The sequence below is a fragment of the Erpetoichthys calabaricus genome, chromosome 11, assembly GCF_900747795.2.
Source record: "Erpetoichthys calabaricus chromosome 11, fErpCal1.3, whole genome shotgun sequence".
NCBI classification, from domain to species: domain Eukaryota; kingdom Metazoa; phylum Chordata; class Cladistia; order Polypteriformes; family Polypteridae; genus Erpetoichthys; species Erpetoichthys calabaricus.
Genome location: NC_041404.2, coordinates 43,714,323 through 43,742,258, shown reverse-complemented (window position 1 = coordinate 43,742,258; position 27,936 = coordinate 43,714,323). Strand labels below are relative to the sequence as shown.

The window sequence follows — 27,936 nt, the reverse complement described above, 5'->3', positions numbered from 1 at the left end:
AAAGCCAATCTTTTTGCACCATCTCCTTAAACATAAGTAGTTTCTCATTCTCCACCTTTTAAAATTTGGGTAGGTTTCTTGTGCTACAGCTGAACACAGACAGACTGACCATTATACTTAATGAGTTAAGACTTTGACCATACGCCCTTGTGTCTTATAGTTGTTGAGGGCAGAGACTTATTTGCATGATATGTTTCAAGACCAGGAAATCAACTAATTTACCAAAAGATGGGATGTTGACTTTCTTCCTTTACAAAGCAAACTAAACTATTTAAAAGTACATTTTTAAACGAGGGCATATAAAGCAATCCGTCTAGTTGTACAGTTAATGGTCGTCTGAACGGATCATTATAAAAACATCATTGGCTAGGAGACAAGAACCAATCCAAAAATACCAGCTAGTTGCAGAGTACATTTGTACACACGCCCATTAAAACGTGGGCAACTTTGAGTTGCCAATTAAGTTAACACATTCTGTAAGAGTTTGAGAGCTAACACTAATAGTGGCTTTTGAAATCTGTGCTCTAAAAATTCCAATACATTTACACATTCACATATGCAACTTGCATCTTGACTGATCAATTTAAGTGTACCACAAAACCATTTGAGATTAAATCCACACACCACTGCGTAAGATGTGCTTACCGCTCTTACAATGCAGCTGCATAGCGTAGCTTCAAAGGATTCGTCCAAATGAATGTAGCAGCTAAGCAGACCAGTGCAGCTCTGAGAAGCCGCTATATCGGGTTTGAAAGTAACCGTAAGTTAATGACTGATGACGCAAGGACAAGTTACATTTTTATTACCTACCTTCTCCCTAAAGATATTGTACATCTTTGACAACTGCTGCATATTTCATTTGTTTATTAAACGGTTACTACGACTTTCGCAATACAGAGCAGAGGCGCACAAAAAGCTATTGAGGAAGTGACGTAATTTGGGACCGCCTCCCTCCTGCCCGGCTCTGAGCGCTCTTGAAAAGGCGCTGTGCACGAGCTGCCGTTCTACTCTGCGAGTCTTAGTTGGCTGTTCAGTATTAGGTTGACTTCTGCATGAATTGTTGTTGGTTAAATCGGATTTCTGTTTTATCTCTGTTGTGTATCTACCTTAAGCAGGGTGCTCAAGCTCGGATACTTTACCCTTTCAGATATATCATTATTATTTTATTTTTTGCTGTTGGACGTGGCGACGGAGGTAAGCTTGGCGACTTTTTTCTTTATGGGATGTACTGTAAATTCCAGGCGTTTTCTAAAAGCGATTTGTCCAGCATCACTAGCTGCTATTAGTAGGAGAGCATAACTGTAGTTGAATCGTATTATGTTATGATGGCGCGTTGTTGGCTAAAGTTGTGTTCTTTTTTTTTTTGCCTCAAGCCATTTTTTGATTATTCGTTTTCTCTTCCCAGAATTTTAATTCACTTACAGCGTGTCCATGAGATGTGCTTTGGCATCTGGAGCGCAGGATTGAGCGGTTCTGCCATTGGCTAGTAGAAAGAAATCTCACATTTCTATTCGTATAGAGGCCCGTCATTCTAGTCATACCCTGCGGCTCTCGGACACAACGTGGAATTTCTCTTACCAGGCACCCCGCCCCCTCAACCCACCCCCATCAATTTATACAGCGGTTGGGGGTTGGGGGTGTCTAGCCTGAAAGTTGTAAGAGCTGTGTGATTTGTGCTTAGCTTTGTAGGTGCTTTAAAAGAGTGACGTGGAATTTACTAGAATCTATTATTCTGCCTGATTTTGTATTGAGATCTGGTTAAACTGGTTTCCTTGTCTAAAGTAACTTTTCTTATATAATATGAGGCTTGGCTGAATAAACGAGATCTTAAACTGTTTAAACGATGGTACAGTATACCATCTAAAGTTTATTGTGAGCATTTGGAAAGACTTCTGCTTGGATTGAAAGAGCAAAAGAGGAAAATCACTTTTTTTTAAGCTCTATTCAAATGCTTATGCTTTATAATAGCTGGATAAAAATAATTCTGCACATAACACTATGATAAATACAAGAAAGCAAAAGTTGTAAAATTGAAATAAGACATAATAAAAATACAAAAAACTGCACAAATAACATAATTTGCGATACAGACTCCCATTCTATTACAAAATTGCAGAGGCTTGTAGTTTGGATGGGTTGCTAATATATTGCAGAGCAGAAACTAGTATTCGTACAGTGTCCTTTTAGCTTATAATTTGTCTTGGAGATGACTGAACCTAAAGAAAATCAACTGGAAGAGCATGTATGGTCTACACAGTGAATGGGTGCAGTTTTATAAGGAGGTCCAGACATAATAGATCAGTAAAATCATGACTCCAAGTGATGTAATCTTTTAAGTCTGTTCTCTGGGTCTGGGATTGTTGTTTTGGCAATACTGCCTCGGCATTAAGGAGGTAGCAACCCTATGACACATCGCAGGGCATGCTCATGGACGCATGACTAATTTACGTTTGCATGTCAGTTTGGGTAAACTATTTTAAATTTCTGATTATGGGACAGCTTAGCTATTAGTTAAACAACCGGGTTTGATGGATGGAATGGTCTCCTCCTTTTTTGTCAAATTTCTTATTTTCTTGTATATGCATCAGCCTGGCCCTGAAGCAAAGCGTTTCAACTGGGTATTGCATTATGTTAATAAAGGGATGGTGAGGTGGAAGGAATAAGAGCAAAGATTGCAGTAAGACTTTTATTTAAAGAAAGCTGTTAATACAAAAGGCTGTATTTGGTCTTTTGAGTATTTTATCAGGTAGGGATGTATTCCTGTCAGTGGGTGAGCTTCATGAATTTGTACATGCCTTTGATACACCAAATCGTGAATTGAATTCATTTTAAAGCTTGTCGTATTGTTTTGTATTGTATTCTTTGCCTTTTGTCTTGTGTTTGTGGTTGATGTGAAAGGTGCCACACAGTGAGCTTGTTTTTTAAAACCTTTATATATGTAAATGTATTCCAGCTGTCAGTTTAGCATTGCAGATCAGCAACGTCTCTAGAGATATAGGTGGAAATCCCACACAGACCTAGACATGTCTCTATACATACAACAACCACATGCAGGGCTTTAATCTTGTATGGGGAATCCATGACTCGGCAGCACTGACTACTCTGTCACCATGCCACCTGAACAACATTCTTTTAGTCATTTAACTAATTATAAAATAAGAGTACCTGTAGGTAGCATTCTTTTTAATTCTAGGTGTTTTTGTGGACATCTGTTGTGCGATAAAAATTTGGCTTGGTGGGAATCATTGTGCCCCAGGGTTCGTCAATATGTAGCTAAAACAAGTAGTAACAGGCCTGTTCCCTGGTCAGGTTAACCTTCAGAGGGCTTATTTGTGAATTTGAGAAGTCCACCAGGGTTTGCAAGTGAAGATGAAATATACGTTAGGTCAGTTTTCATTGGTTCTCTATATTTTCCAAGGACACATGAGAGAATCTAGCATTGAGTCTTCTGTGAAAATGTGGCATTGGAGATTTGAGATTTGGGGAATTGGACACAGTCTGGCAGTCATTCACCTCTTGTCTATTCATGACTCCTGCTTGTTGATTTAGTCTATAAACCTTAGTGCCTGGAATCTGAATAAAGGAACTGTTGTCATACACTGGGCAGTTTTTTCATCGCCTCCCCATGTAAGCACTCCTGAGGTTGTGTGTAGTCTGAGAGGGAGTCTAAGACACAATGAGTAGACTGTGAGATGGGTGAAAGAAAGGTGCAACAATTTTTTTTTTTCCTGTGAAATTAATTTTAGAGTGGAGGCCTAGGCCTATGTTAATGTAAATTACCAATATGCTTTTCCAAACTGTAACTTAAGACCACTTCTTTTGATTGTGAAAAAAAAAAAAAACCTATGTAAAAGGGACAAAAACGGCTAGTTTGTGCATTAGTAACCAGGTTAAGATTGAGTATTTTGAAACCTGCTATTAGAAGATACAACAAACCTTTGTCTAAGGTGAACTGAAATATTGGCGTTTAATTCTTTTAAGCTTCCCAAATTTGAGAACATGAGATTAAAGGACTGTGAAATTAAATCAGAGGCTGTAGCCTTCTAAACATATGGAAAGAATTAGAACTTGTGAGTCTCAATGTCCTCTCTAAATGACTGAGCAGAGTAAAAGGGCTTTGGTTCAACTTGTTGGTTCTGTTCTTAGTTGCACAAAAAAAGTAATTATTCTGTTAACATATATCAGTTTTGTTTTTTTATTTGCATATGCTATGGAGACAGCCACAATATAGTCTTTTTTTTTTCCCCTTCCCCAAAATCTATATGAACTAAGCAGTTTAATTCCACATATGGTTAATTTTAGTGAGATTACGTGGAGCAGTGTGGTGTGTGTTTTTTTTTTTTTTCTTCCTTTTTTAAATTTAGAAGACTTAAGGTGTTTCAACCCATCCGCTTGTGCTACGCGCCAACCACTTCGCATCTCTGCCACTCGCGTTGTGAAGAGGGGGGCTGAACACACCCCAAGGAGACGCGATTGCACCTTCGACACCCCCTCTTAAACGGTGATACAATAGGAAACATATAGTTTTTTTTTTTTTTTTACCTCCTCTTTGCTCGATCAGCTACTGATGTGCTGCGTGCTTTGCATGTCGCGTGGCGCACTTCTGTCATTTCAGCTATGCCCATATATTCAATCTCTTTTCGCTTTTACCTTTTCTTCAGTATCGCATTGAATTTTGATTCCGTGTTTGGAATTGCATCGTGACGACACAACGTATAACTGCCCATGGGTGAATATCGTTTCTTTCTCTATACAAGAAATGTGTCTGACATAACCACGCAGGACTTTTCCAAATCTCTTTGCATAACATCTTTTCTCGCAGGGCTTCTGGTCCCAGGTGTGGTTACATCGCTTGGCACGAAGACTCATCTCGCGGGACATGAAAATGTCTCTGAGACAATAACGTCTCATCTCCTTCCAAGATTTTTTTTTTTTTTTTTTACAATAGAGAGATAGGACAATTGACCTTTAACCTAAAATGTTCTCCATTCTCTAGCACCTTTTAACTTGCTGTATAACCCTCAGTAATAAAGCCAATGTCCATTAAACACCTTCTAGACGAACAAGTTGTCAAACTTGATGACCAGAGTTGCTGATATTGTTGAATAAGAATGTCCGACTACAGTAGTAGAAATCGGATTAAATGATGTAACAAATTCCAGAACAGTTCCCAAAATATCACAAGCTTGCTCCTTTTTCTGACGGCCATTGATGTGTTGACTGACCGAGCCAGTGCTGTACAAATGATTTGCAGGTTCAGATATTCAGCCACAATCTCAACACGTGGTTTTTTTTTTTTTATTATTATTATTTATTTTTGTTTTTCTTTCAGTTTTTTCATGGTATATAAAACATAGTCCGACAGACGAGTCTCTTATGTTTGTCAGGTCCTAAAAACCCATGTTCCTTAGCCCTCGTAGCTGGCTGAGTGTTTATTGATTGTTGGTTATCACACACTCTGAGCCCATCCATACTACCCATCTTGCTACAAATTCAATTCTGGTTGATTTTGTCAGGGTGAGTCACAGACTAGTCGGACTGAGTCTTTGGGAATGCCCAACTACATGACTGGAAGTCACAGGAGTGCACTGTGACTTTTCCCGGCTCTCTAAGATAATGTAAATGAATCAAGTAATGGCCTTTACCTGGCTGTGCCCCAGTTTTAGGTACTGACCCAGAAATTTGAGCAGAATCTGTATTTATCATATTTTGTGTGGGGGGGATAATTTATAACATGCCCAAGTGTTCTAAATAATATTGGGTAAAGACATTGGCCAAATATTATAACACTCTGAGCTGTTATTTCATGTTTGCTAGATGATTACTGGGTAGCATTGTGGCATAATAGCACTGCTGGGCTGGTGATTTGGTGTTTGCTCAGTTTCTCTCAGCTCTGGGTAAAGAGGTGAATTTCCATTCACTAATAAAAGCCTAAATCCAGTAATAGATAAACTCCCCCACTGTCTGTGTGGGCCAGGCAGGCAATAACCAGTTTTCCATAAATTCCACAAACACGTTTGTTATGATAAATTTAATTTATAATGGAATGATTTTTAAGATACCTAGGACAATGTACAACATAAACCTAAGCTGACTTGCCTATGAACAGGGAACAAACTTGTGAAATATTTCTCTGTGTTCAATTATTGTCCAAAGATTTGTATGAGAAAAACTTTTTTCATTTCTGATTGACTTTTGGAGTATTTCTGCTCTATTAAATGGATAAAACATTTGTCTGGGTAATAAGGTCCTCTGTGCCTGGCTCCTTGAATGTAAATTCTTTCTGAGTGCACAGTAGTCTCCTTTCTCATATTTTGTTTTAGCCTTATACTAAAGTCATTTCAATTAAATTTTTTCCTCTGATCAAGCAACACTCGATGGCCTATAATGATGCAAAAAAAGGGATATTAGAACATTTTGTTTTTATTATATTTTTGAAAGTTTATTAAAAATGAAAAAAACATGAAATCACCTTGACAAAAGTATTCAGGCATTTTTTTGATGCTTGAAATTTGGCTTGGGTACATGTCATTCAGTTGATCATCAATGATGTTTCTACACCTTGTTTGGAGTCCACTTGTGGTCAGTCCAATTGTTTGGGGATGATTAGGAAAAGCACACACTTGTCTGGAGAAGGTTTCCCAGTTGACCAAAGCGTAAGGCTGAAACATAAGAAAATGTAACAAAAACATGAAGCGCTACTGTGTGGCTGAGAATCTACAGTTGCCCCTCCACTAAGTCAGCACGAGTGGCGGAGTGGTTTGTGTGATCAATGATCCCCTGAGCGATGCTGTTGAGAGTCATGTACTCCTCAAAGGGCCATCCATGGCAGTAAGGTCAGAGGTGAGGTCCTGACTCAACTTGAATCAACCGACCAAGTTCCACCAAGGGTCCATCAAAGTGGTGCAAGTTCCTGCCGTACCTCGTCGTCTTGCACTTGCCAAGTGGATTCTGAACAGGAAGTGAAGTGAAGTGGTGCGATTGAGGATTGCACATCATCACTACCAACGATATCAACAACTCCTTTGTGCAGGCTCTTCCTTCCATCTATCTTTCTCATCCAATGTACAGTTGTAAGCTTCATAGAAGTTCGTGCTCTCAGTGAATTCTTGTAGCTTATCTGTTAAATCTGATGCAGGAAAAAAATAATAAAACTGCTAAAGATTTACATGACATGCTGGGCATTACTTTCATCTGTAAGAAACATCACCAGTAGAGTAATTCAGCAAATAATTTTACTCTAGCAGTGAGAGTGAAAGAAATATTAGCCTTGGAACCAAAACGAAAAGATGGTGATGATTCTTCAGTGAGACAGAACTTTTTACATTTACAAATGTCTTTCATGCTTTAGAAACTTACTGACCTTTAAAGAAGCTAAACTCTGTGTAGCAGAGGGAGCAAAGCAGGACTATTGCAGTCTCTAGATTATAAAAGATAATTTTAATGTTTTGCCATTGGTTTCTTCCATGCAATTAATTCCAAAAGTTTGTTTGATAATTGGTGCATAGGTTTGTCCATCAAAACTAACAAAGGTGATTTGTGGTCACACTTTATCTAGAGTATATGATTAAACAGTCCAAAAGAATTCATATTAACATCTGAGATTAGCTTGCAGAAATGTCATCCTGTTATAATAACATATAACTGAGATAGAATGATCCAAATGCTGCATACTGAAAGAAAACCAATGTAGCAGTTTCACACAGAGTCTCTTTAATTTTCTTAGGAATTTCACTTTGCCTCAGGTAGAGGTTTGCAATTATACAGTCAAATATTATAACTCCTATCCAAATTCTGCAGTAAAGGCTCATGTACTTTACTATTCCAAAGAAAAAGAGGACAGTGTCTCTTTGGCAAGCTTTGTGTGTGGATGGATTTTCTTCAAGTATTCTACTTTTTTTTCCAATATCCCAAAGATGTATGCAATGGATTAAAGATGGATTCCCAGACTTCAACAACAGCAACATTTATTTCTATAGCACATTTGCATACTCAGGATGTAGCTAAAGAAATGGTTAAAAGCAAAGAAAAAATAATTAAATTTACAGTTAAGAAGTGTAATAATGAATTAATAACATTTAAAAATAAATAATACATAATATAGATATATAATTAGTAGAGAAGTAGTTCATATGCTGTATATGTTGAATTGGCTTTTAAGTCTCTAAAGGTGAATCAAATTTTATTTTTATATATATATATATATATATATATATATATTAATATATATATATTATATATATATATATTAATATATATATAATAGGGTGGCGCAGTGGGTAGCGCTGCTGCCTCGCAGTTGGGAGACCTGGGGACCCGGGTTCGCTTCCCGGGTCCTCCCTGCGTGGAGTTTGCATGTTCTCCCCGTGTCTGCGTGGGTTTCCTCCGGGCGCTCCGGTTTCCTCCCACAGTCCAAAGACATGCAGGTTAGGTGGATTGGCGATTCTACATTGGCCCTAGTGTGTGCTTGGTGTGTGGGTGTGTTTTTGTGTGTCCTGCGGTGGGTTGGCACCCTGCCCGGGATTGTTTCCTGCCTTGTGCCCTGTGTTGGCTGGGATTGGCTCCAGCAGACCCCCGTGACCCTGTGTTCGGATTCAGCGGGTTGGACGATGGATATATATATAATATATATATTAATATATATATATAATATAATATATATATATATATATAATATAAAAAGAAAAAAACTCCAGTTAAGCTGGAGACAGAAACAAAATCTGCAGGGACTCTAAGGCTAAAAGACCTCCAGCCCCTGCTGGGTATGCTTACCTAACATAAATATTCTTTATTTATGTATTTGTGTGTTTTTTAAGGTTATGTCTGAGAAATCAATAAACTGGGACTTGTGAGAGGTTGGGAAATCCGTTTTCATTCAAACATGACAGGACGGTTGTACAGGGCTTTGATCCGGTGGTGGTAGCGGTTGTGCAGAACACCACCTCACAAGAACTGGAAAAGGAAACCTGAGAAAAGTAGAGATTAATAATAATTGCAAATTCGTTCAAGAATATGACAATTTTATGACTTATCTAGCTTATTATTAGTAGAACTAAAATGTATCAGAAGTTAGATCACACTGCCACCTGCACTGGAGGGAATGGGTAGCTTTATATTTCAAGGAGTTACTATTTCTGTTGAACACACACACAAAAAAAATACATTTTAGTTATTGTCAAGAAAGACCCCTAACATCTCTACTTACTCAGACGTCCGCTCTCTGTAACTTGTACTGGTGCACATTGGAGTTCTTCCACCCTGGGTGTGTCACACACTGGATCGACATCTGCTCTGCTCAAGGTCGTAAAGTCCTGTAGTGGACAGTGAAGGTAGCACAGAATATTACTGATACCCAACATCATCTTTTTTCAGTACAGATATAATGTACACTGCTGTAAAAAGGCAAACAGTTTTATTAAAGGCCTCTGTCATCCTGCATGGTTGCTTCAAACTGTCCACTCCTTTATGGCAAATGGCGCAAGACTTCTGGCATTCTCACCAGTAGGTTCAAAGATCAGTTTCTGTCTACTGGTCATAAGGCTTTATAGATTTATGGATAAAATAATGTATATGTTAGTACATGGACAGTATTTGCCCATGGAGTCATTGTCATGTGTACAGGCTACAGTGCAATTCTTACTTCCATTTGCTAATCCAGGGGGCTGCAAGGAGATCCTTTAGGGCAATTGTGTCGACAAGTTTTTGCTTCAACCCAATTGCTTAATTAGAAACCAATCCTTACCAATAACAGATCTTTACCTTTATGCTTGTTAGTGTTTTCATTATGCCATGTCAAGCATTCCTTTATTTTCCTTTCCGATTATATTATTGAAATCAGTTGTAGCCTAAAGCAAATGAATAATTCTCTCCAGTTTCCTTCTAATATTTGATTAAACCATGTAGTTCATGATGAATTTATAGAACTGTAGAACAAGTTCGATGGTAACTAATGGTTCATTTGTCATTTGCCTCATATTGCTAATACTGTAATAATAAGGAGGAATTAAAAATTTAGAACGCAGCTGTTTAAGACTAAAATAAGCAATTATGGGTGGGGAATACTAACAAGAAAAAATTTTAAAATTAAGCAGAAAAAAATGTTGCTTGAGCAATCAACATTTCAATAGCAATAACTGACATCTTATTAAGAATTGAAGCCACCCCAGCCCATCAGAACTGGCTTTGTAGGCCCCTGCGTGTAATAAACGGTCATGGAATTCTGTCTGGAGAAGTTTCATTCTGATGCCAATGACAGTAAGCTGTGAGTGTATACATACATACATACATACATTGTCCTCCGTAATGTTTGGGACAAAGACACATTTTTTTTTCTTTACCCTTCTGCTCTACAGTTTAAAATTACAAATTAAACAATTTAGATACAATTAAAGTGCACGTAGCAGACTTTCATTTTAAGGGAATTTCCACAAATTTCGCTCCCACCATGTAGAAATAACAACACTTTTTCTAAATACCTCTCCCACTCCCATTTATGGGCACCAAAATGTTTTGGACAGTTGGCATCACAGTTGTTTTTTGTTACTCAAGTGTGTTTCAATACTTCATTAGTGCAGGCATAATATACCTAGGCTTGCTTCTACATACAGACTAAATTTGGTATCTCTAGTTGCCATTGCTTAACATGAGGGATGCAGCTCTGCCTTAAATAAAAGTCTGCAATGGGCACTTTAGTCACATATGAATTGTTTAATTTGTAATTTTACACTGTGGAGCAGAGGGGTATTTCAAGGAAAAATGTGTCTTTTTTTTTACCCTCTTTTGGCATTATGTTATTGTCCATCCATTTTCCAACCCGCTGAATCTGAACACAGGGTCACGGGGGTCTGCTGGAGCCAATCCCAGCCAACACAGGGCACAAGGCAGGAAACAATCCTGGGCAGGGTGCCAACCCACCGCAGGACACACACAAACACACCCATACACCAAGCACACACTAAGGCCAATTTAGAATCACCAATCCATCTAACCTGCATGTCTTTGGACTGTGGGAGGAAACCGGAGTGCCCGGAGGAAACCCACGCAGACACGGGGAGAACATGCAAACTCCACGCAGGGAGGACCCGTGAAGCGAACCCAGGTCCCCAGATCACCCAAATGCGAGGCAGCAGCACTACCCACTGCGCCACCGTGCCACTATGTTATTGTCATTGATCTTAGTAGAAATGTCATTAAAGTTAAACTTGAACTGCTCAGTGTGCTTGTGATAATCTTAAACCTCATTGCGTGCGGATTTCTCCTTAGCTCTTGATGTTGTCTTGGCAGATTCTAGTTTCTTGTACCTCTGCACTAAAACAAATTGAATTGTTGATATGATTGTAATGGGGTTTTTCTGTAAAAGTAAACCCCACTATTGATAAATAAAAAAAGCAGCAAATAAATGATTTAGAAAAATCGAAAACTTGCATCACACCCAAAGTACAGTATATGTCTGGACTGTGTTAATACTTTGTTTAGATAGGTATACTGTACTTCTCAAACAGCTTTGTTGACATAGCAAAGTGCTTATCTTGGCTTGGCACTTACCTGACAAACCAGATACTTGGATCACACTATAGATAACAAAAATCTCTTTGAGAGGTTAAATTAGATGTTGGTTCGGAAGGTAAGTGTAAATACTGTATCCTAGACAGAATGCTTTCTCTGTATATGCATTGTGTCTCCTGATATGTTCTATGGTAAGGCCACTTTATGCCTGTAAGCTCATAAGCAACAAAATAGTTTTCTCATTTGTGATATGTTTGCTAATAGTCAACCTTACCAGATGTTTAGTTCATTTTTTTAGTCATGTTACTATAGTAATTTTTTTCTATAGAATTATTGTTAAAGTGCATTGTGAGTATTCAGTAGTGATTTCTAATATGCAGTTAATCGGCTTATTCCAGGTTCTGAAAATGGTGCAGATTAAGAAGATCTGTTGCATCGGTGCTGGGTATGTTGGGGGACCCACATGCAGTGTCATTGCACAGATGTGTCCTGAAATAACTGTCACAGTTGTGGATGTAAATGAACAGAGGATTAAAGCTTGGAATTCAGAGAGTCTCCCTATTTTTGAGGCAAGTTCATATGTGTTATCAACCTGAGTTGTAAATTTCCTTTCAGAGTTTATGATATGCAAGCACACCCTTTCTAAATGGGGGATAAAGAAAATTGCAGCAGTTAACTTTGAAGGCCACTTTCATTTGGTTTTTATGTGTATATGTGTAAATATTTAAATTTGTCACCCTTATTTAGCCTGGCCTGCAAGAGGTGGTGGAATCATGCCGAAATGTAAACCTGTTCTTCTCAATGGATATTGACCGTGCCATTCAAGAAGCTGATCTGGTTTTCATTTCTGTAAGTAATATTTTCTGTATTAATTTAAAATCTACCTTCAGTTTCCATTTAGTGGATTGTAGCTGAACAATGCTGGTAAAGTAAAAATTAAATATCTATTGTTTAGGTGAATACTCCAACTAAAACATTTGGGATTGGAAAAGGACGAGCAGCTGATCTAAAGTATATTGAAGCATGTGCAAGACGGATAGCAGATGTATCAGATGGATGCAAGATTGTAGTAGAGAAGAGCACTGTACCTGTTCGTGCAGCAGAAAGCATTAGAAGGATATTTAATGCAAACACAAAAGCCAGTCTTAACTTCCAGGTGAGACCCACAATGGATTTAGTGTTTTTGATTTCTGAACTGCAACTTCATCCATGTATTTGCTGAGGGACTTGTGTGCATTTCTTAGTGTGGCCACTGCGGGTAATGTGTCTTTCTTATATCTAAACTAGACATGTTCAGTTTCAACTGTTCAGTTTGTCACAATCCATGGTTTGCTTTGTCCTAATGGAATCTATGGTAGAAATAAGGAGAATGACTGACTGTGTTAAAATTTTCACCCTGCTGGACTTATTATACTGTATTACTGTCTATGTGAAGTTTACATCTCCTGGATTGTTATTTTCTCTGGGTACTGTAATATCCATTCACGTCAAAGATATACATTTGGATTACTTAGCATCACTATATTTGTTACATGCATATTGTGACTTCTGATAGGCTAGTATCCTGTAAAAAGTTGGTTCCAGGGTGTTGTTGGGTGTATACATGTATTTCCATTTTTGCCTTGTAATGGAAAAAGCCAACTGGCTGATGTAAGTTACAGATAGTTTATGGTGGTGGTAGAATGTCTCTTTTAATTTTAATACTACAGTATACACTTTTGTAAATTATAAAATTCTACTCTATATTAAGTCAAATTATGAAAAAACACATTGTGTTTAAGGATCTGTTCAATTTGTTTCAGAATTTGGCAAGAATTAATTTATATAATTCTCATGTGTGCGTGTTGGGCCAGTGCAGAACTGTTGTATTTTATTTGCCATTTTATTCTTTATGACTAACCACCACAGATGGGCCTTGATCTCTCAGTCATTTGGGGTTGAGTGCTGTGTTCTGCTTTATGAATTATGTTTAGAGCATAGTGTAGTTGCTGCGTGTGTGTGTGTTTTTTTTGTATGTCATAATAATGAGATCAGAGTGAATGTGCAGAGTCTGGTAAGGTGCAGTGTGCCATATCTGTGTATGAAAGGGCTTTGGCTGTTCCCACAGGGGCCAATGGGCTTTATCATTGGTAAAGATAGGAGATTGGCTTTCCTCTTCAAAAACATGCAGTGTTCGTGGGGACTGTTGTCTCCTTTACAGAGCAGACAGGAAGACCTGACTTAAGGGCAACTAAATGCTTGGGGCTTTAAGTAAACCAATGGTTGTTTGGGAAGGTACTACTGCAGCCAAAGTCAGAAAAGTATGAGGTTTAAACCTACTTTTGAGCTAGTTGATAGCTTTCAAAACCATAATTTCTAAGTTGGAAAAGGTTGACTCCAATATTACAAACTCTTCTGCAGAAATATCTTTACAGATCTCTTGGTCATAATCCGGTGCACAGAAACAGTGTTTGTATGGCTTGAAAATATTAAGTAATGTATATGTTTTTTGTTTTTTTTATCTTATGGGTGTTCTAGCAAAACACATTTACAGTAGAGTTCAGAAAATGGAAGATCGGAGTGGAGGAAGGAACAGACTCGACTGACTAAATGAAAAATGTGTGCATTGATACTTTTTAGATTTTTTTTGGTACTTTTTGATACTCTGTAAATCCCAAGTGATTTCCTTCATTGAGTATTTAATTTAATGGTGCCACATTTTTGCCTCTTGTGTGGTCTGAGTACAAAGACATCTCATGGGTAACTTCTTATGAAACTTTATCCACTCATTTTTTTTTTCCCTTTTCTAAGGTTTTGTCCAATCCAGAATTTTTAGCAGAAGGCACTGCTATATCGGATCTGAAGAATCCTGATAGAGTTCTTATTGGTGGTGATGAGACTCCAGAAGGTCAAAAGGCAATTGAAGCACTTCGCAGCATCTATGAGCACTGGGTTCCTAAAACAAAAATCATCACCACTAATACCTGGTCATCTGAGCTTTCCAAACTGGTAACCTTTGAAATATTTTAAATAAGAGTATTTTGTATTTACTAAATCTTCATTGCACTTATGTGACTCTGCACTCGCAGAGAATATATTAAAATATTCTTCTATAGATCTATAGTGTGATCAGATAGACAAATTAATTTCACCTTTATTCTTCAGCATTAATTATATTACACCTGGTAGCAGGCAACACCTTGAATTTTCAGGACATTTGCTTCATATAATTACAGTATTTGTTTTTTCCAGTTGCTTTCTACAGATATTAGACAGCAAATGGCAAAAATGCTGGGGATTTTAAAAAATTGACAAAAACATATGCTTTTCAACTTAAAATTGTTATAATTTTGGAATTTATTTTGATGGTACATTTTATGTAATCAGATTTCATTCTTTCTTCCCATACAAGTAGTTTAGTTTAATGGGTGTCAAATTTTAATATATTTTCAAATATAAAAATTTTAATCATTTAAAAAGTAATAATGGTACTTCTAACCCAAGTACAGTTCCTAGCCAGGTCACATGGTGTGGCATGTTCTTTTTTTGTTTGGGTGGGATTTTTCATATCCCAAAGATATAGATGTTAAAAGAGAAGTTCCGCATTTTTCAAGTCAGTTATTTTTATTATTATTATTGTAGTAGTAGTAGTAGTATACATTACACAATTTCCTGTGACAAGTTAAAGTGAAGTTTTAAAAAAAAAAAAATGCCCTACCTGTTCTTAAAGGTTTAAAATGGGTTTTTGCATTGCACACAGTGCCACTTACTTTGAAGTGGGAAAGGTTTACATGATTTGTAAAGCCAAGCTTACATTTTCTAGGCTGCCAATGCATTTCTGGCCCAGAGAATCAGTAGCATTAACTCCATCAGTGCGCTCTGTGAAGTAACAGGAGCAGATGTGGAAGAGGTTGCACACGCCATAGGCACTGACCAAAGAATTGGGAGCAATTTTCTCAAGGCAAGTGTAGGTAAGTCTGACCCATTTCAGGGAGTCCACTTGGCTCCCTGTCCTAAAATGTATGTATTTTTCCATTCTCGTTTAGAACATGGATAATTTTATGTAAAGACTTCTTATAAGTTGAATTCTTGTTCTCTGAGGTATTGTGCTTTATGTAGTTTTGCTCTTCTTGTGGAGCACTCTGTTTGGAGGTTAGAATTGTGTGTTATAGAATTGCACAGTACTACAATAGTACCAAAATATTGAAATTTTAAAACTGTAAGGTAGCCAAATTTTGGGCTTTTCAGTGCTGGAAGTAAATGACAGTATTCCTCTCAATAACTCTCCCATTTAGTGCTTCCATGCAATCAGGACAGGGGGTTGTTGGGGTTGGGAGGTTGGATGATGAGGTTTGGATTTTGGAGATTTTCGGGGTTTCCATAATACTTTGCGAATTCATGGGGTGATAGCAGGTCAAAGCAGAGAGGCTATCAATTTACAATCCTATTTTTTTGTAAAAATTGATCTATTTGTATGGAATGATTACATCCATCCATCCATCCATTTTCCAACCCGCTGAATCAGAACACAGGGTCACGGGGGGTCTGCTGGAGCCAATCCCAGCCAACACAGGGCACAAGGCAGGAACCAATCCCGGGCAGGGTGCCAACCCACCGCAGGACACACATAAACACACCCACACAATAAAATCAATAAAATTTTAAAAAGAGAGAGAGAGAGGCTAGAGTAAGACTGAGGATTGGAGTTACCCTTTATTAGCTTTAGGGCAGTTTTTGTACCGATAAGGAGGTCTGAAAGCTGGTATCGATACAGAAGTCAAAATTTTATTACTGATCCAGTACTGGTTCTCATAGATGATTTAAAGTATTGTGTTCCTGTCATGGAAATGTGGCAGTTTGTGCATATAAGGAATTGCAGTGTGTTTACAGATAATCAAAAAGCAAATAGACATTTCAACAACTGATGGGCAGGGTTGCAAGGGGCTGGAGCTTATTCCAGCAAGCAGAAAGCACAAGGCCAGAAAAATCTCCTGGACGGGGTGCCAGTCCATTGCTTTGAAAGACACTCCCATAAACCCATTAGGACCAATTCAGTATTGCCAGTCCACCTAACCTGCACATCTTTGCCACTGTACATGAAGAAATCTGAGTACCCAGAGGAAACCCATTCAGACATGGGGGAGAATAAGCAAACTCAATGCAAGAAGGACCTGTGACATGAACCCAAGGCTCCTTACTGTGAAGCATCAGCACCGCCAGTGCTTCTCTATGTTGCCTGCCATTTTAACATAATAAATGTAATTTATCATGTATGTGATTATAGTCACTTATCATAAAAGTTGCACAATTTATTTTTTTCTTATTTAGGGTTTGGTGGTAGCTGTTTCCAAAAAGATGTTCTTAACCTGGTTTACCTTTGTGAAGCCCTCAACCTGCCAGAAGTAGCCAGATATTGGCAACAGGTAAAAATGTATTTTTTTTTTAAAATTCCTTTCATCATAGAAATATGCAAACTGTTTCACTGAATGTGTAAAAAAATTTGTATAGCATTGGTCTTTTCTATTTTGAACCTTTTAATTACACAGGTTCAGTAAGTAGATGGATGATACTTGGTTTTTAGAGAAAATCTGTACATGCATGTTACAAACCTATAAAATCTCCAGGTAGTGATTAACAAAAAATTCATTTTATCAGTGGCACTCCAGCCATTTTCCACATTTATAGTCTTCAGGTTGACTTAACAGGTTCCATGTATTCTCCATGGTGGTGTTTCATGCACCGCCTGGCTCCGCAATTTTATTTGCTACATAAGTTTTTTGTGGATTTTTTGTTTTTTGTCTCCTCATCCTCCCTTTTCCAGTAGGTGTGACTCTCAGGTTTTCTGTTTTAACAGGTAATAGAAATTAATGACTATCAGCGTAGGCGATTTTCCTCCCGCATCATCGGTTGCCTCTTCAATACAGTGACAGATAAGAAGATTGCACTTCTTGGATTTGCATTTAAAAAAAACACTGGTGATACAAGGTAAGCAGAGTGTGTGGCCTGCTGTTTTTTCTAACTGTTGGCACTGCTTTGTTGACTTTTATCTGGTAACAAAGAATCTGTTGTCTACTTCATCTTATGCTTTCTTTTTTCCTTTTTTTTTTTTTCTTTTTTTAATATAAGCACTGTAATTACCCAGAAGTAATTTTGAGGCACACTGTATTGTGAATTTCTGATTAAGAATTACAGTACATGTTTTTGCTTATTTAAATCTTTCACTTTTTCAGGGAGTCGTCCAGCATATACATTAGTAAATATTTGATGGATGAAGGAGCACACCTTTACATTTATGATCCAAAAGTAAAGCGAGAACAGATCTTTCAAGATCTGTCTCATCCTGCCATCTCAGATGATCCAGAAAGAGGTTAGTGTTTTACTTTGTGTGAAACCACATTTTAAACTACAGTATATTTGATGTGTTGTGTGTGCTGGGGACAAAGAATGTTTAATTTGCGGTCTATATCATCTTCAAGAGATGAGGTGATATTTATTTTTTTTTTCCCCCTCCCCCTTGTCAGGGAATCTACATTAACTCGTATATAAAACTGATTTGAAATGGTGCTGTGTTTTGAAAACTTGCGATTTCCCCATCTTGGGAGGCACAATGATTCATTCTGGCCTGGAGATTGTAATTCTTTGCCTGTATGGGGTTTTTGTCTTGTATCTCAAACGTGCATGCTATGTGAGTGTCATTCACAATTTAAATCTGTTATTGTATTTGAAAGTTGGGACTGGGGCCTAAACTGACAACACTGGATTTAAAGCAGGAACCAGTCCTTGACAGAGTGGTGATGCATTATGCATGCATACCTTTATTTTGTGCACTTAAAATGGAAAACAACAACAACAACAACATTTATTTATATAGCACATTTTCATACAAAAAGTAGCTCAAAGTGCTTTACATAATGAAGAAAAGAAAAATAAAAGACAAATAAGAAATTAAAATAAGACAACATCAGTTAACATAGAAAGGAGTAAGGTCTGATGGCCAGGGTGGACAGAAAAAAACAAAAAAAAAACTCCAGAAGGCTGGAGAAAAAAATAAAATCTGTAGGAGTTCCAGGCCACGAGACCGCCCAGTCCCCTTTGGGCATTCTACCTAACATAAATGAAATAGTCCTCTTTGTAGTTCGGGTTTTCACAGAGTCACTTGATGCTGATGGTCATACAGATTTCTGGCTTTTAATCCATCCATCATTGTTGGATCATCATGGTGCTTTCGGTAGAGAGTGGTGGCGCACGCCACCACCAACAGGACACCGGAAAAGGAAACAGAAGAGAGAGTAGGGGTTAGTACAGATTTTGAATGAATAGTTATTATAATGAATTGGATATACAGAGTATCAGGATTAAATTACAGTGAAGTTATGAGAAGGCCATGTTAAAATAATGTGTTTTCAGTAGTTTTTTAAAGTGCTCCACTGTATTAGCCTGGCGAATTCCTACTGGCAGGCTATTCCAGATTTTAGGTGCATAACAGCAGAAGGCCGCCTCGCCACTTCTTTTAAGTTTTGCTCTTGGAATTCTAAGGAGACATTCAGTTGAGGATCTGAGGTTACGATTTGGAATATAAGGTGTCAGACATTCCGATATATAAGACGGGGCGAGATTATTTAAAGCTTTATAAACCATAAGCAGAATTTTAAAGTCAATTCTGAATGACACAGGTAACCAGTGTAGTGACATCAAAACTGGAGAAATGTGTTCGGATTTTCTTTTCCAAAACACAAAATTTCCATTAAGCTCTGTGACGATGCGGGTTTCTTCATGTTCCTGTCTTGCTTCTGGGTGCTCTTGAACCCGACACCGTTGGTAATGTCACCGATGAGCTGGACTGTGAGGCACAAACAATGAAGCAAGGGGATGGTGCAATAGTGCCAAGTGCTTTTATTAAAACAACAAAAACAAAGTGTCCAAATTCAGTAAAGTGCAGTGCATCAAAAATAAGTCATTAAATAAATAGTCTGTGAAAGGAGGAGGTTAAAACAATGGCTGGAAGCTGTCCTTTTAAAATCGGACCGGTGCCTTTCTACTGGTGACTCTCCTGCTTCTCCCGTCCAGGCTATGCACCAGGGGAGCCACCCTGCCTGCAGCTGACCTTCATTCTACCTTCTGATCTGGAGGCTTCCTGATCCCTGGCTTCAGTTCAGCTCTCCCCAGACCGAGACTTTGGTTCCCCAGCGACCAGGACGCTCACGCTGGGGAATCCACCTCCCGAATCCCGCTGTCTTCCGCAGTGAGCCATCCTTCTTCCAGTCACTCACAGTGCTCAGCGGGAGCGACCACTACTAACTGCCCTAGGTGTCGGCCAAACACCCCGCTAGGGCTCACTGTCCAGTTGCCTGCGAGCCTGCGCTCGCTCTCTTGCATTGCACTGGCTTTGCTCTCCCTGCTTCCTGCCTCCCTCTTCTGCAACTTCCGTTCCTTTCCTTTCTTCTCATTCATTTTTTCCCCCTAGCCGCCTCGCGCTTCTATTTATCACGGGGACGTTGATCAGCTGTGGCAATTAGCAGCCCCCAGGAACAATTATGGATGCGGACGACTCCTCACCTGTGCACTTAAACGAGGTTCACCTGCATCACGAATTCCCCGGGAACCGATTCGCCACACTACCACACCCCCTTTCTAAGCCACAAAGATGCCGATTATTTATTTTAAAAAGTGGCCTTTTTGACGTGAACTGTGGACCCGCTACACCACAAGCTCTGAAACTGATACTGCACAGTCACACTTTTACTTAAACTTAACATTCTTAGAATAGCTCACAAAACAATTAATAATTAATGATTTTTAAGGCTTTTCTACTACTGAGCCAAGTTGTAAACAGACACCTTACTTTTCATGACTCGGGGGAGGGGGGGGGGATAAGAATATCAGTATCTTAACATGGGCCTGAATTGTTTAAGCAGGCCAAGGGCTGTGATTTCTGATAAGCCAGAATTTTGTTGTTGACTTTTGCATTTAAAAACCCCATATTAGAAATAAATCTTAAGTTTTTTTTTTTTTTTTTAAATTGGAGGGATGTGGTGGGGGGTGTTTCCTCATACAAATGAGCTTATCCTTATCCTTTGTGATGTGGCTAATCCTGCCATCTCCCTTCCTCCACACCCTGAACCATTGATTGTGCTTTTCAATCAGAACTGGCTGCACTTGTCCCTCCACTCTCAGATCTATAGAGGTGTCCATTCCCCTTGGTCTTGTGTATTAAATGAACAGGAGACCTCAAGAGACAAAAATACATACATTTAAAGCAAACACTTTTGTTCAAGTTTCCTCTACTTACCAGATGAAGCATATTCAGAACAGTCCCATCTACCATAGCTTTGGAGTATCCATATTACTAACCGAAGGTTGTAAACCGGATGGGCGCAGGGCTCACCGGATGTACGGAAACCCCAAAGGTCCATGTTGTGACAACGTGCTTGCGAAAGGAGTCACTGCTCAAACCAACTGTGATAACGCGCGTGCCTACAACGCGCTTGCGAAAGGAGTCACGGCTCAAACCAAAGGTCCATGCTATGACAACGCGTGCGACTACAACGTGCTTGCGAAAGGAGTCGTGGCTCAAACCAAAGAAAACACAGAAACGAGAATACGACCTGTGAACTACACCTGAGGTAAAGCGTGCACGCCAGGTTGTATGGCCGCCCGGACGCGACCGCCCACACCACCACATATACCCTCCATGATATGTCTTCACGCAGCGGCTTCCCACCGAGGCGTATATTGCGCTGTGGCGCTCGCCCCACAGTCAGACGCAGCGGCCTCCCAGAGTCAGTAGGTGGCCCCCACACAACACAACCTGCTCAAGAGGTCGGTGTCAACGAAGGCAACAGACTCACGTCTCCACAAAACGAAACCGCTTTAGTACAGATATGCCTATTGGATTAAATGACATTTCCCCAGACGCACCCGCCCTCCATGATATGTCATCCATCCACATATCGGACGGAACAGAAACTGATTGCCATTCTAGGATTTCCGATTCGCTAGCGAATCGCGGGGTTTACTTGTAGGAGTATAGCTGGCTGAAGTTTAAAAAAAAACAAAAAAAAAAACTACAATGTTTTTATATACCTCAGTTTTGAGTAAGAGGATGGTGGGGCAGAGAAGGCATTGGGGTCTGGTCTATGGCATATCCATAAGAACATACAAGGTCATTGATCTTTGGCAGCTTTTTTTAAATTTAGCTCTAAATAAGTTCTTATTTGGTAGTGTGGTTTCTCATATCTGTATTTAATGGATTGGCTGAATTCTCCCTTTCATCTACAAATGCACTTTCAAAATGTTAATTCTTGCTTCAGTTTTCCTTTCCCTTCACATCATTTTGAGGTGTTCAGCTGCTAGTTTACATGACCTAAAGACTATCTCCAATGGTAAGGGGTATTCCCCGTTCTTCTTTAGCAAATTTTCATTTTTGTATTTATAGGGTGGCATAGAGACACCATGGTTAGCACTGCTGTATATGGATCTTGTGACTGGGGATTGATTATTCACACCCTTGTGGAATGTTCATATTCTCTCTGTGTTTTGAGTGGGTTTTTCATCCAGCTGTTATGGCTTTCCTTCTACATTCCGTAAAATCCGCAGATTGGGGTAACTGACAACTCTAAACTGCGCACATATTGGTATCTGCATTAGTGGGCCCTGCAATAAACTGTCCATGGTTATTTCCTGCTTTGCCACCTGGATAGTCTCTAGCCTTCTGTGTCACTGAGTTTAAGTGTGATTGAGAATGTTATGTTCAAATGTAACTATTTATTTTTTTCCCCTTTCAAGTTTCTCGACTGGTCACAGTCTCTATGGACCCCTATGATGCTTGTGAAAATGCACATGCTATTGTGATCTGCACAGAATGGGATATGTTTAAGGTAGGATTTATGTGTTCATTTGCATTGTGTATGTTTGTATGTTCATGTTTTTTTGTTAAACCAACCCCTTAAATTTATAAACGTATTCCTTTAAACCTGCAGGAACTGGACTATGAACGGATCTACAAAGCCATGCTAAAACCAGCTTTTATATTTGACGGAAGGCGCATTTTGGACAGTCTTTATGATCAGTTGCAGCACATGGGCTTTCAGGTGAGCAAGTAGTGTTTGTTTACAGACTATGGAGGCCTTTTTGAAAATCTTACCCTTGGAGTCAAAACTAAATTTATGTAATGTCTGTAGAATTACCACAATGGCTGCAACTTAATTTGTGGACATTTGTTATCTCCTGTCGTTTTGAGAACAGTTCTCAACCTACTGTCTGCACCTATTCCATCAACACTAGATAGTTTTGTTCACCACTATAACACAGCCCTTCACTCAGCATTAGATAAAACAGCTCCTTTAAAACATAAGGAGGTTTCCTTTAAACGCTCAGCTCCTTGGTATAACTCAGAATTGCGATCTATGAAAGCAGCTGGCCGACGCCTTGAGAGAATGTCACGCAAGACTGGCCTCACCGTGCACATCCAGGCTTTCTCTGACCACCAAAGAGCTTACAGAGAAGCACTAACTTCTGCCAAGAACACCCATTATGGCAGAATAATAGAAAGTGGCCATAATAACCCAAGGGTTTTGTTCTCTGTAGTTAATAAACTACTCGAACCATCATCTGGTCCAACTACCTCTTCTACTGAAGTCTGTGAGGAATTCCTCCACTTTTTCCATAACAAAATTAAAGATCTAAATAATTCAACTAACATAAATACATCATCTGTTTATATCTCTCCCTGTTTTCCCACTCCATCCAGCTCCTTCTCTAAGTTCTCACCAGTCACATCTGCGTTTGTTAATAACCTGCTTTGTAAGATGAGGCCGACTACTTGTGTACTGGACCCCATCCCCACCACACTACTTAAATCCTGCCTTCATGCCATAATCCCGACTGTTACAACAATAATAAACTCATCCCTTGACACTGGCTCTGTGCCGCTCACTTTTAAAATTGCTTCTGTAACCCCAATGTTAAAAAAGTCTGGCCTTGATGCTGACAATCTTAACAATCTCCAGCCTATTTCCCACTTACCTTTCCTGTCAAAAGTTCTTGAGCGTGTTGTAGCTTCCCAACTCACCAATTACCTAACCTCTAATAATTTGATGGAACCCTTTCAGTCTGGTTTCAGGGCGCGGCACAGCTGTGAAACTGCTCTGCTACGGGTAACCAATGATTTGCTTATGGCAGCAGACTCTGGACAAACTAGCATATTAATTCTGTTAGACCTCAGTGCAGCATTTGACACTGTTAGACATGACATCCTACTGTCCAGAATGGAGAACATGCTGGGCATCTCTGGCACTGCCCTCCAGTGGTTCAAGTCCTATCTGACTGATAGGCAAGAGTTTGTTAGTCTTGGCAACAGCAGATCCAGCTCAGCGCCAGTCACACAAGGAGTCCCTCAGGGCTCTGTCCTCGGTCCTCTGCTTTTCTGTATTTATATGCTTCCCCTTGGCCATATTATCCTTAGTTATGGATTGGGTTATCATTTTTATGCAGATGATACTCAGCTCTACTTCAATGTTAAAAGTGGAACTTCATCAGAGCTTTCTCAGCTCACAACCTGCCTTAGTGAAATTAAAACCTGGATGGAGCAGAACTCTTTAAAATTAAATTGCAATAAAACTGAACTCCTGCAAATTGGGACTAAAATGCAACTTAATAAAATGAGCTCCTTCCCAGTCCATCTTGGCAATGATCTCATCAGACCTGCCTCTACTGTAAAGAATCTTAGTGTCATTTTTGATTCCTCCCTCACTTATTCCGCCCACATAAATCACATTAAGAAACTTTCTTACTTTCACCTCCATAACATATCCCGTGTTCGCTCCTTCCTCTCCTTCTCTAATGCTGAGAAACTTGTCCATGCTTTTATCACATCCCGCATCGATTATTGTAATTCCCTACTGGCAGGTGCCCCTTCTAATCTTATATCACAGCTCCAGCTTATTCAAAACTCAGCTGCAAGAGTCCTTACTCGAACCAGCAGCAGCGAGCACATCACACCCATCCTGCTCCGTCTTCACTGGCTCCCTGTGTCCTACAGAATCGAATATAAAATCCTACTAATAACCTACAAAGCTTTAAATAACCTCGCACCAAATTACATCAGTGACCTTCTCCATCACTATGTGCCTGCCTGCCCACTAAGGTCCTCTGATTCTGGTAATCTTGTTGTGCCCCTCACTAATCTACACTCCATGGGTGACAGGGCCTTCAGCTGTATAGCGCCCAGACTCTGGAATGACCTACCAAAATTAATCAGGTCAGCTGACTCCATGAATACTTTTAAAAAACAACTCAAAACTCATCAGGAAGGCTTTTAGCTCTACTTGACTTTATTACCTTTCTCTCAGTTTACTTCTCTGTCAAGATGCTAATGTAACCTGTATGTGTGTGCGAGACCATCAATTATGTTGTCTGTTTTTTTTTCAGAATTTACTGTCTTAATCTTCTTTATTTATTTATCTGGTTTGTACAATGCTATATACTGTGTATTCTGCCATTCTTTATTTATTCTGTAAGTGCCTTGAGCATGGGAAAGGCGCTATATAAATAAAATGTATTATTATTATTATTATTATTAAGGTCCCCCAGTGTATCATGACAATACAAAAAACATAAACCGTGATATTTACCCTCTTGTTCCTTTTGCAGTCTTGACAGAGGTGCTTGTTATCTTAATCATTAACAAAAGTATATTTGCTGCTAGTGCTGCTACACTGCCTGTGTTTTAAAGATGATAAAAAATCAAATGGCCATTTAAAAACCAGTCTTTGTTTGTTTTTTATTTAATAAGTTTTTACTGGTGCCTGAATTTCTTAATCATAACATAAATGTGTGCTTTTAAAAATTAGTCTGTTACAGAGTCACATATTAAATATTGTTTTGTCAAAGGTTTTCTGTCCAGCTGGTGGTCCTTAAGTTTAAAAAAAAAAAAAAAAAAAGAAAAAAATTTTTTCTTCAGTTTTCTTGTGACTCCCCTGGAAGTTTATTAGAGCCTTCTAGTCTGACATGGCCTCTCACTGCAGCTGTACAAGAAATTCCAGAGTGTGCATGATAATAAAATTCCTGTCAGATAGGCCTAGGATGTACTGGAAATTTCCAAAGTCCAATTGAACATTTTCTCTGTTAATGCAGTTGATTTAAAAGAAAAGAATAAATAAGACCAACTAGAAATTAATTTAACAGAAAATGTATGCATCAACAGAAATTGACATTTTTTTTTTATATTTATTTATTTTTTTTGTTTTATTTTTAAGGTGGAGACTATTGGCAAGAAAATTAACCAGAGGATTCATTTCACGGCTAATAGTGGTTCCCAGTCTCCTTCTTCTAAAAGAGTTAAAATTTGAGGAGAATTGACTAGTTTGTAGTGTTGTGTGGTTTTTTCTTTTTTAGGGGGTTAAAAAATTTTAAATCCAAAAAGTGACCTTGTTTAGCAATACAGATACTGTTTATATGATTTCTGCCTTAAACAAATGGCAGTGTCTGTCGTGAACTGTAAAGGTCACAAACCTAACATGCGCTTGGACATTTTACCAATGGTTTTGAAGCAGAGTATCACTCAAATGAAGTGTGTATATATACATATATATGTATGTGTGTGTGTGAAGAAAATACATACACATACACAGCTGTGCGCACACACACACGTATGTGTGTATGTATGTATGTGTTTAAGTGCCTTGTAGTAAATGCAAAGAGCAGATCCATTCAGTATGGGCCACAAGTCCTACCAGAACCTGTTAGAACAGTTTGATAACAGCTTTCTTAATTTATTTCTTTTTTTTTTTTGGTGTACAGTGAAAGGGTCTTCCCTTATTTTCTCACTCTGAGATGAAAGATGGTTACTGCCATTCCAGTATATAAAGTTTGTTTGATAACTTTTGACTGTTACATGTAGTTCAGTTTTTATTACTTTTTTTTTTTTTTTTTAAGTCTGAAAATTCCTTGCACATGTTTTGCATTTTATACCTGTAAAAATGGATTGTGAACTAACAAACGTAACAGCTAATTTATAATGCCAAAATCTTATGGGTTCAACCATGAGGGTTTTCTTTTATTGTAATTACCATGTAATTTTAGAAAAATGCAAATCTAACAGAAGTAACAGAAAACAGTACTTGGATTTGACATTTATACAGTGTCTGCTTTTAAAGTTGTTGTCCTGTGCTTTTGAGCTGTTTATTCATTTGCTCAATGGTCGGGACTATCCACTCTTTTCTCTTCATCAGTCTTACATGTTAACAATTTTTATGGATGAAACCTCAAGATACTCCATTTAACTACAATGAGCATATGCGTTTTATAAAAATCTTCCTAAATTATAGCTTTTTTTTTTTTTTTAAACCATTGAACTGAAGTTCCCTTCTAGTGACCTTTCCTGCTTTTCATCCTTGTCCCCTTGTGGTAGTTTCTGCAGGTGCAGAAATTGGAATGAAGGAAAGTGGAGGTGGCAGTTGAGCTTCCACTGGTTCTGAAATCTGAATATTCTTTTCCACCCCCCTTCCTTCTAGGACTCTGTCATTTATTTTATTTTTTTTTCCCTTCAATTCCGCTTTTTGAATGCCTCATGGTGACCTCGGTAGCTTGTGTTAGGCCCTCTCTGAACGCATCTTTCATGTTGCTGGGGTCACCGTATGAGAGGTTGGTAACAATGGGTGGCTACCAGTATGTGGCTGTCTGTTTTCCAGATTGTTTTTTTTTTTTAAACCCAACTCTGTTGATCTAAACAATGGAAGAACCTTTTCCAACCCTATTTCAATATGCAAAAATATAATTAAATGGTTGCTTTTATGGACCAATTTAAACAGTCTTCTGAAAATTTCTTGGCCTACACTTGTGCATGTGGGCATTTTTTCTTTTTTTTTTCTTGTCCTTGGGAATGTATGAAATCTTAATATCATAAAGTTTGCTTATTATAACAGTACATTTCAGTTTGGTGTAGTTTGTGATGTGTGCTTTTTACCTTTTGAACTTTATTTTAACATGGAACCAAAGTTAGTGCAATACAAAATAAGATTTAATTGACCACAGTCAAACTTAAAGTCGGTAGTAAGGGTAAAATATCTTGCATGTAAAACCTAACAGCAGAAATGCAAATCTTGCAAGTATATTTTATTCACAATGTTACCCGAGTAACCATTGCATATGCACTTTAATTTAAAACTGCATTAATATTCACAAAAGGAGCTGTGCATGTTGTATGGCATTGTATTGTAGATCTTGCAGATTCATGTTTCTCACATACTGTCATGGTCCCACACAAAATGAAGGGTACAGGTCTGCATGGTTTAATATCATTTTTGTAATGTATTCATCGTTTCGGAAGACAAATGTCTTCATGATTATGACTAATCACTTGGTAGTGTTAGCTTCTGTTGGGGCAAATTGTTATATTTATCTTAGATAAATTATTCTAACATCCGCCCCCCACAAAGACACACCAGAATGACT

General features: G+C 38.5%; 1 protein-coding gene across 1 annotated transcript; it reads left to right on the top strand.

Moving 5' to 3' along the window:
* Nucleotides 1–980: 980 nt before the first annotated feature.
* On the top strand, nt 981–27,346 carry LOC114660363 (UDP-glucose 6-dehydrogenase-like). Its single transcript, XM_028813024.2, has 12 exons — nt 981–1,194; nt 11,904–12,074; nt 12,253–12,354; nt 12,461–12,661; nt 14,296–14,493; nt 15,308–15,455; nt 16,813–16,907; nt 17,339–17,469; nt 17,715–17,851; nt 22,270–22,361; nt 22,464–22,574; nt 25,740–27,346. The coding sequence occupies exons 2-12, from the start codon at nt 11,913–11,915 to the stop codon at nt 25,830–25,832; spliced, it is 1,470 nt and encodes a 489-aa protein (XP_028668857.1). The 5' UTR covers nt 981–1,194; nt 11,904–11,912; the 3' UTR covers nt 25,833–27,346.
* Nucleotides 27,347–27,936: the final 590 nt, after the last annotated feature.

Coding starts and splice junctions, on each gene's coding strand:
- LOC114660363 (XM_028813024.2), top strand. CDS start 11,913: ATGGTGCAGATTAAGAAGATCTGTTGCATCGGTGCTGGGTATGTTGGG. Junction 16,908..17,338: donor TAGCCAGATATTGGCAACAG/GTAAAAATGTAT, acceptor CTGTTTTAACAG/GTAATAGAAATTAATGACTA. Junction 17,852..22,269: donor CTCAGATGATCCAGAAAGAG/GTTAGTGTTTTA, acceptor TCCCCTTTCAAG/TTTCTCGACTGGTCACAGTC.